The 9,928-nt window shown below is 36.7% G+C and overlaps 1 protein-coding gene across 1 annotated transcript in view; it reads right to left on the bottom strand.

Annotated features, from left to right (window-relative positions):
• Nucleotides 1–692: 692 nt before the first annotated feature.
• Nucleotides 693–9,928, bottom strand: part of TINAG (tubulointerstitial nephritis antigen) — a gene marked incomplete at both ends in the record, with an annotated part of 93,923 nt that continues 84,687 nt past the window's right edge. Inside the window, one exon of the mRNA XM_082664424.1 lies at nucleotides 693–827. Within this exon, the coding sequence (XP_082520550.1) occupies nucleotides 693–827 (135 nt within the window). The remainder of the gene's footprint in view (nucleotides 828–9,928) is intronic.

Genomic DNA, 9,928 nt, shown 5'->3' with positions numbered 1-9,928 from the left:
GTATGTGTGTACATCAGGACGTACTTGCATCGTCAGCATCAGCCTCTAAGTCTTTTCATTACTTATCATCTTTCCCGCCTCACAAGCCATTACACAGTAGGGTAAAGAGTAGCTCTTTCCTGTGAGAGTGAGTCACCTTTTGAGTTCAGATTGCGAGTTCAGCTTAGACAAATGAAAAGAACCAAAATGTGAGCTTATTGAGGGAAACCATCTATTTCCATCTCTTTCTGGCAAAACATAAGCAAGGTCTGAATTAAGAAGGCATTATTGGGTTGAAAAAAATCGTAACAATGGTAAATTGGTGTTTTCGGTGCTTTTTGTCAGTTCTCATTGGTCAAAGAGAGAGAAACCAGATCACATCTACAAACAAATGCTGTGAATGTTTAGAACAAGTGCCATCACACTGTTAAATGATAAAAGTCAAAAAGAACATTGTCAGGAGAGGGAAATAAAGACTGCCAGGGAACTCGAAAGGTATTTGAAGCCACTCTCCATGCTCTGTTAGTGTTTTTACATACTCAGTAATATAAAGGAAGCAGGAGCTTAGAGCCCAGGGTGAAACAAGAAAACAAGCACGTTATACTAACAAGACGAAGAGGCAGAGATTCCACTGTCACAGAGAACGTCACGTTGCTTAATTTCAACTTAAAGGGTGACTTGAATGCCTGGCCTTATGGAAATTTAGTGCTTTGTTATGGTTCATCTGAACTTGTCAGTTGGCCCCAAGCTGCGATAATCAACTTTTCAATGTCAGACTCATTTACTCCTCGAAGAATCCTGAAATAGCCATTCTCTCCCCAGGACTTTCCCCAGGAATTGGCAGCAATCTGCAGAAAAAAAAAAACAAAAAAAACCTGAATAATACTTGGATATTTTTTAATCCAACCTGTAAAGTTACAGGGGACTCTTATGTAGCTTTATATGCTTTTGACTTATAGATTGTGATTATTAAGAACCTACACATTTTGAAAAGAAGAACAAAACAATTTATTATTCATTAATTACATTAATATGCATATATACTCATGTTCATGATAACCAGAATTGATGAATTCTCCCAGAGTACAATAATAACATATGAGACTTTGAAATGCCACATCAGAAAATGACACACGCTGCAGTTACAGAGTGTCTATTATGTGACTGGCCCTGTGCTAAACATGGGAGGAACCATGATAAAAAATATCCTGTGTTCAGGGAGCTTATGGTCTAATGAAGGATGGTCAATGTAAGGCAAGTACTAAGGTAGATATATGCACATGGAGAAGCATCTCACTCGTCTAAATGGTTCAGGGAAGTTGTCATGATGTACCACATGTGATGCATATTAAAGCCTAGGAGTAAATTAACCAGATTAAAAACATGGAGGAAGGGAGATTCAGGTAAACAGTAAAAACATAAATATCAAAGCATGAAGCAGCATGAAGCAGAGAAATGAAGCAACAAAATTGTTATCATTAGATCATAAAACAGAAGAAGGTTGGTAGTTTATAGGCTAGAAGGGGAGGAGAGGAAATCCATACTGAGAAAATAATGGTGAAAATGATGACAAGTTGTTGAGTTACTTCCAGCAGGAGTGCAGGTGGACAAATTTATATTTTGATTACATTATTCTGTATGAACTGAAATGGATGAATTTAAAAGGGTAGGAAAAAAAACCCACAGGGATGTAAACAGCTCTTTGCAGGAAACCGTCCTCAGCAGGAAACCCCTTTTCTTGTCACTTTAGCAAAGCTATATTTTAACTAAACTTAAACCGTCCACCCCCACGCTCTGCTCATCTCTGACCCAAGCACAGTTTTCAAATCTTTTGATCACACACTACCTTGCCTAATCTGTTGGTTCTTCCCATAGATCAAAGAAGTAGAAATGAAGAATAAATAACTAACAGATGACCAGATCTCTTCCCTAGCTTCCCCTTCAGTGATCTCCAGAACAAACTGTGTGAACAAGATAGAAACTAAAGAAAGATCACAAAAGTGGACAAGCCTGCAGGCAGTAGGGGATGGCAAGGACTCTGACCCCCTATCCCAATGATTAACTGAGATTACTTCCCCTTTTCCCTTTAAAACTTTCATGGACAAGAAGAATCTTTGGAGTTGGTTTTTGGGGGACACAAGTCTGCCTTCTCCCCAGATTTCTGACTTTCTGATTAAAAGCAATTTTCCCTTCCACCTTTCTGGACTCTCAGTTCTGTTGCATTAATCTATTTGTCTGTTTTTATGCCAGTATCATACTGTTTTGATCACTATAAATTTATAGTATAACTTGAAATCAGGAAATGTGATACTCCTTGCTTTGTTTTTCTTTCAAAGGACTGCTTTGGCTACTTGGGGTCTTTTTTGTTTCCATATAAATTTTAGGATTTTTTTTTTCAATTTCTGTAAAAAATGCCATTGGAATCTTGATAGGGATTGCATTGAAGATATAGATGTTTTCAGTAGTATTGAAATTTTAACAATATCAATTCTTCCCCTTCATGAACACAGGATACCTTTTCATTTATTTGTGACATTTTTGATATCTTTCATCAATGTCTTATAGTTTTCAGAGTAGAGACCTTTCACCTCCTTGGTTAAGTTTATTCTGAAGTTTTTTCTTTTTTTTTTTTTTTGATGCTATTGTACATGGGATTGTTTGTTTTCTTTATATCTTTTTCAGATAATCTGTTGCTAGTGTCTAAAAAGGCTACTGATTTTTGTATGTTAGTTTTGTTATCCTGTAATTTTACTGAATTAATTGATTTGATCTAACAACTTTTGGGTGAAGTCTTTAGGATTTTCCAAACAGGTATACCTTGGAGATTTTGCAGGTTCAGTTCCAGAACACTGCAATAAAATGAATAGCACAATAAAGTGAGTCATATAAATTTTTTGGTTTCCTAGTGCATATAAAAGTTATGTTTACACTATACTGTAGTCTTTTAAGTGTACAATAGCATTACATCTAAAAACAAATGTGCATACTTTAATTAAGGATACTTTATTGTTAAAAAATGCTAACCATCATCTGATTATTTAGCAAGTTGAAATATTTCTGCTGGTAGAAGTTTTAAAATACTGCAAGAATTACCAAAATGTGACACAGAGACACAAAGTGAGCAAATGCTTTTGGAAAAATGGTGCCAATAGACTATTCAATATGGCCTATTGCCACAGATCTTCAATTTCTACAACAAAACAAAACAAAAAAAAACAATATTTGTAAAGTGCAATAAAGTGAAGTGCAATGAAACATGGTATGCCTATATAAACTGCAAATAGAGACAGTTTTACTTCTTCCTTTCCAATTCTGATGGTTTTTATTTCTTTTTCTTGCCAGATGGCTCTGGAAAGGACTTCCAGTACTATGTTGAATAGGAGTGGTGAGAATGGGCACCATTGTCTTGTATCTCATCTTAGAGGAAAAGCTTTCAACTTTTCACCATTAAGTATAATGTTATCTGTGAGGTACATTCCTTCTATACTTGTTAAGAGTTTTTATCATTAACAAATGTAGAATTTTGTCAGATGTTTTTTCTGAATCTATTAAAATTGCTATATATTTTTTTCTTTCATTCTATTAATGTGATGTTTCACATTGATTGGTTCATGTGCGTTGAACCATCCTTGCATACCAGGTATAAATCACATGTGATCATGGTGAATGATTCTTTTAATGTGCTGCTAAATCAAATTTGCTGGCAATAAAATGCTGTCTTTTTTTTTTTTTTTTTTTTTGGTACACAGGCCTCTCACTGTTGGGGCCTCTCCCGTTGTGGAGCACAGGCTCTGGATGGGCAGGCTCAGTGGCCATGGCTCATGGGCCCAGCTGCTCCGTGGCATGTGGGATCTTCCCAGACCGGGGCACGAACCCGCGTCCCCTGCATTGGCAGGCAGACTCTCAACCACTGCGCCACCAGGGAAGCCCTAAAATGCTGTCTTAATTGCTGTAGATTTATATAGTCTTGAAACCTGATAGTGTACATCCTCCAACTTTGTTCTTTACTGTGACTATCTTGGGTACTCTAGGTCTTATGCATTTCCATTTAAAGTTTAGAATCATCTTTTCAGTATAATCCTCTCTCCCCCTCCAAAAAAAAAAAATCTCTGCTGGGACATAGATTAGGATGTTACTAAATTAATAGATCAATTTGGGAAAGTTAACCTAGAGACTTCCAGGTCATCAATATGGTATAATTCTCCTTTTAGCTAGGTCTTCTTTAATTTCTCATAACACTAAAAATCTTGCACATTTTTCATTGACATATTCCCTAGGTTTTTATTTATTTATTTTTGGCTGCGTTGGGTCTTCGTTGCTGCGCACAGGCTTTTCTCTAGTTGCATCATGTGGGGGGCTACTCTTCATTGTGGTGCACGGGCTTCTCATTGCAGTGGCTTCTCTTGTTGCGGAGCATGGGCTCTAGGCACACGGGCTTCAGTAGTTATGGCATGCAGGCTCAGTAGTTGTGGCTCATCAGCTCTAGAGTGCAGGCTCAGTAGTTGTGGTGCACGGGCTTAGTTGCTCCACGGCATGTGGAATCCTCCCAGACCAGAGCTCGAACCCATGTCCCCTGCATTGGCAGGTGGATTCTCAAGCATCACCAGGGAAATACTTCCCTAGGTTTTTAACTAGTTACATCATTTTTTTTTTTTTGTATTAGGACTTTAATTGGGCAAAAAGGTTATTTTCTTCACAACGGTTACATTAATAAAAGGCTTTAAGCTGAAATTAGTCATTAAACCTAAGTCACCTGTATTTTCAAAAAACCAAGAAACAAATATAGACCAAAAATAATTACTTTCTCTTCAAAATATTTATAAAACTGGAAAGACTATCATACATAGAAAATTCTAATACTTCAAAGTAAAGCTGTGTTTTCCCTGGAAACTTGCTAAATTTTTCCTCAAAGATGTAGCAGGAGTGCAGTATAGCAGAAACTGGACAGAGGACAGTCGCAGTTTATGCCCCTAACTAGATATTTCCTATACTTTGTCTAAGCCATCCAATTTTTGGTACTGTGCTATGGCAGCCCTAGCAAACTGATACACTTCTGTATTCCCTAGGGTTCATTTTTGATGTTGCCTACTAAATATCCCAGTAATATTCCTTAAAAAGAATAACTCAGTATAACTCTTTAAAAAGCCAGACCATGACCTAGAGACTCTGTTCAGCTTATCTCCTCCCAGCTTATCTCCTCCTCTCTATTAAATTAAACCTTCATTTAATAGAGACCGCACTTCACTTTCCTTTCAGAAATAGTTCTGTAATTTGTTCTCAGTTTTTCAAAAATAAAAAATATATTGTTGAGGGACTTCCCTGGCAGTCCAGTGGTTAAGACTCTGCACTCCCACTTCAGGGGGCACGGGTTCGATCCCTGGTGGGGCAACTAAGATCCCATGTGCTGCACAGTGCAGCCAAAAAAAAAAAAAAAAATCTGGGAACTAAAAGAGCTAAGCAAAGTCCCAGAAGGCAAGAGGGAGAGGTAATATGAAAGAGAGGTTGAGAGACATAGAGGATAATATGAGAAGTACAATCACCTATTTAATAGAAAGGTCCAAAAGTAAAGGAAGGAAACATGGTATATTCAGCTATCATAACTGAGACCTTTATAGTAGTCATCAATACCGTGAATCCTCAGAATTGGAACACAAAAAGCCGCAATTCTTACACAAAATTTAACACTACAGATACTACAGCAATATAATCAGAATTATTTTGGTAATGTCAGGTCTACTCTCAGATCAGAAATTTCCTGGAGAGTAATACCTCTCTCTCCTGGAATTTTAATTTCTGTAAGTAAAGACAGCAAGGTGTTTCTCTCACTGCTATAGATATAAGTAGAAATAATTATGAACTAGATGCAATATATGTAAGAAAAGGCAATAAGTTCATTATGAATTACAGTAATTATGACCCTTAGTAAAATGACATATCCCATCCAAAGAATTTCACACAAATATAAGAGTCTAAAATATATCCTAATTTTCAGGGACTGGCAATCAAATCTGTTATTTTAGGATTCAATATGAAGTATAACATACTTTCACCAGTAAGGGTTGGATTAAACAAATTTTCTTTTTAACACTTCACTCTGATTCTCCCTTGTCGCTTCTAAAACTATGATTTTTTTTGTTTATTTATTTATATATTTATTTATTATTAGTCATCCATTTTACACACATCAGTGTATACATGTCAGTCCCAATCTCTCAATCCATCACACCCCCACCCCACCCCACACCGCTTTCCCCCCTTGGTGTCCACACGTTTGTTCTCTACATCTGTGTCTCAATTTCTGCTCTGTAAACCACTTCATCTGTACCATTTTCTACATTCCATATATATGTGTTAATATAAGATATTTATTTTTCTCTTTCTGACTTACTTCACTCTGTATGACAGTCTCTAGATGCATCCACATCTCTACAAATGACCCAATTTTGTTCCTTTTTAAGGCAGAGTAATATTCCATTGTATATATGTACCACATCTTCTTTATCCATTCATCTGTCGATGAGCATTTAGGTTGCTTCCATGACCTGGCTATTGTAAATAGTGCTACAATGAATATTGGGGTGCATGTGTCTTTTTGAACTATGGTTTTCTCTGGGTTCTGGGTCATATGGTAATTCTATTTTTAGTTTTTTAAGGAATCTCCATACTGTTCTCCATAGTGGCTGTATCAATTTACATTCCCACCAACAGTGCAAGAGGGTTCCCTTTTCTCCACACCCTCTCCAGCATTTGTTGTTTGTAGATTTTCTGATGATGCCCATTCTAACTGGTGTGAGGTGATATCTCATTGTAATTTTGATTTGCATTTCTCTAATAATTAGTGATGTTGAGAAGCTTTTCATGTGCTTCTTGGCCATCTGTATGTCTTCTTTGGAGAAATGTCTATTTAGCTCTTCTGCCCATTTTTGGATTGGTCTTTTTTTTTTTTAATATTGAGCTTCATGTGCTGTTTATATATTTTGGGTATTAATCCGTTGTCCATTGATTCATTTACAAATATTATCTCCCATTCTGAGGGTTGTCTTTTGGTCTTGTTTATGGTTTCCTTTACTGTGCAAAATCTTTGAAGTTTCATTAAGTCCCATTTGTTTATTTTTGGTTTTATTTCCATTACTCTAGGAGGTGGATCAAAAAATATCTTGCTGTGATTTATATCAAAGAGTATTCTTCTTATGTTTTCTGCTAAGAGTTTTACAGTGCCCGGTCTTACATCTAGGTCTCTAATCCATTTTCAGTTTATTTTTGTGTACCGTGTTAGGGAGTGTTCTAATTTCATTCTTTCACATGTAGCTGTCCAGTTTTCCCAGCACCACTTAGTGAAGAGACTGTCTTTTCTCCATTGTATGTCCTTGCCTCCTTGGTAATAGATTAGTTGACCATAGGTGCGTGGGTTTATCTCTGGATTTTCTATCCTGTTCCACTGATCTATATTTCTGTTTTTGTGCCAGTACCATATTGTCTTGATTACAGTTGCTTTGTAGTATAGTCTGAAGTCAGGGAGTCTGATTCCTCCAATTCCATTTTTATCCCTCAAGACTGCTTTGGCTATTCGGGGTCTTTTGTGTCTCCATACAAATTTTAAGAGTTTTTGTTCTAGTTCTGTAAAAAATGCCACTGGTAATTTGATGGGGATTGCATTGAATCTGTAGATTGCTTTGGGTAGTATAGTCATTTTCACGATATTGATTCTTCCAACGCAAGAGCATGGTATATCTCTCCATCTGTTTGTATCACGTTTAATTTCTTTCATCAGTGTCTTATACTTTTCTGCATACAGGTCTTTTGTCTCCCTACGTAGGTTTATTCCTAGGTATTTTATTCTTTCTGTTGCAATAGTAAATGGGAGTGTTTCCTTAATTTCTCTTTCAGAGTTTTCATCATTAGTGTATAGGATTGCAAGAGATTTCTGTGCATTAATTTTGTATCCTGCAACTTTACCAAATACATTGATTAGCCCTAGTAGTTTTCTGGTGGTATCTTTAGGATCCTCTATGTATAGTATCATGTCATCTGCAAATAGTGACAGTTTTACTTCTTCTTTTCCAATTTGTATTCTTATTATTTCTTTTTCTTCTCTGATTGCCGTGGCTAGGACTTCCAAAACTATATTGAATAACAACGGTGAGACTGGACATTCTTGCCTTGTTCCTGATCTTAGAGGAAATGCTTTCAGTTTTTCACCATTGAGAATGATGTTTGCTGTGGGTTTGTCATATATGGCCTTTATTATGTTGAAGTAGTTTCCCTCTATGCCCACTTTCTGGAGAGTTTTTAATCATAAATCGGTGTTGAATTTTGTCAAAAGCGTTTTCTGCATCTATTGAGATGATCATATGGTTTTTATTCTTCAATTTGTTCATATGGTGTATCACATTGATTGATTTGCGTATATTGAAGAATCCTTGCATCTCTGGGATAAATCTCACTTGATTATGGTGTATGATCCTTTTAATGTGTTTTTTTTTTTTTTTTTTGCGGTACGCGGGCCTCTCACTGTTGTGACCTCTCCCGTTGCAGAGCACAGGCTCCAGACGTGCAGGCTCAGCGGCCATGGCTCACGGGCCCAGCCGCTCCACGTCATGTGGGATCCTCCCAGACCGGGGCACGGACCCGCGTCCCCTGCATCAGCAGGCAAACTCTCAACCACTGAGCCACCAGGGAAGCCCTTAATGTGTTTTTGGAGTCTGTTTGCTGGTATTTTGTTGAGGATTTTTGCATCTATATTCATCATTGAATCATTGGTCTGCAATTTTGCATCATTGGTCTGTAATTATCTGTTTTTATAGTATCTTTGTCTGCTTTTGGTATCAGGGTGACGGTGGCATCGTAGGATGGGCTTGGGAGTGTTTCTTCCTCTGCAATTTTTTGGAAGAGTTTAAGAAGGATGGGTGTTAGCTCTTCTATGAATGTTTAATAGAATTCACCTGTGAAGCCATCTGGTCCTAGACTTTTATTTGTTGAAAGATTTTAATCACAGTTTCAGTTTCATTACTCATGGTGGGTCTGTTCATATTTTCTATTTCTTCCTGGTTCAGTCTTGGAAAGTTATACCTTTCTAAGAATTTGTCAATTTCTTCCAGGTTGTCCATTTTATTGGCATAGAGTTGCTTGTAGTAGTCTCTTAGGATGCTTTGTATTTCTGCGGTGTCTATTGTAACTTCTCTTTTTCGTTTCTAATTTTATTGATTTTGGTCCTCTCCCTCTTTTTCTTGATGAGTCTGCCTAATAATGGTTTATCAATTTTGTTTATCTTCTCAAAGAACCAGCTTTTAGTTTTATTGATCTTTGCTATTGTTTTCTTTGTTTCTATTTCATTTGTTTCTGCTCTGATCTTTATGCTTTCTTTCCTTCTGCTAACTTTGGATTCTGTTTGTTCTTCTTTCTCTAGTTCATTTAGGTGTAATGTTAGATTGTTTATTTGAGATTTTTCTTGTTTCTTGAGACAGGCTTGTATAGCTATAAGCTTCCCTCTTAGAACTGTTTTGCTGCATCCCATAGGTTTTGGATTGCTGTGTTTTCATTGTCATTAGCCTCTAGGTATTTTTTGATTTCCTCTTTCGTTTCTTCAGTGATCTCTTGGCGATTTAGTAATGTATTGTTTAGCCTCCATGTGTTTGAGTTTTTTACATTTTTTTCCCTGTAATTGATTCCTAATCTCATAGCATTGTTGTCAGAAAAGATGCTTGATATGACTTCAATTTATTGAGGCTTGACTTGTGACGCAAGATGTGATCTATCCTGGAAAATGTTCTGGGTGCACTTGAGAAGAAAGTGTAACCTGTTCTTTTTGGATGGAATGTCCTATAAATATCAATTAAATCCGTCTGGTCTATTGTATCATTTAAAGCTTGTGTTTCCTTATTAATTGTCTGGATGATCTGTCCATTGGTGTAAGTTAGGTGTTAAAATCCCCCACTATTATTGTGTTTTG

This window comes from Grampus griseus (assembly GCF_964374135.1).
Source record: "Grampus griseus genome assembly, chromosome: 10".
Taxonomy (NCBI): Eukaryota; Metazoa; Chordata; class Mammalia; order Artiodactyla; family Delphinidae; genus Grampus; species Grampus griseus.
The sequence above is the reverse complement of the archived record's forward strand: the minus strand, read 5'-3'. Positions and strand labels throughout refer to the sequence as shown.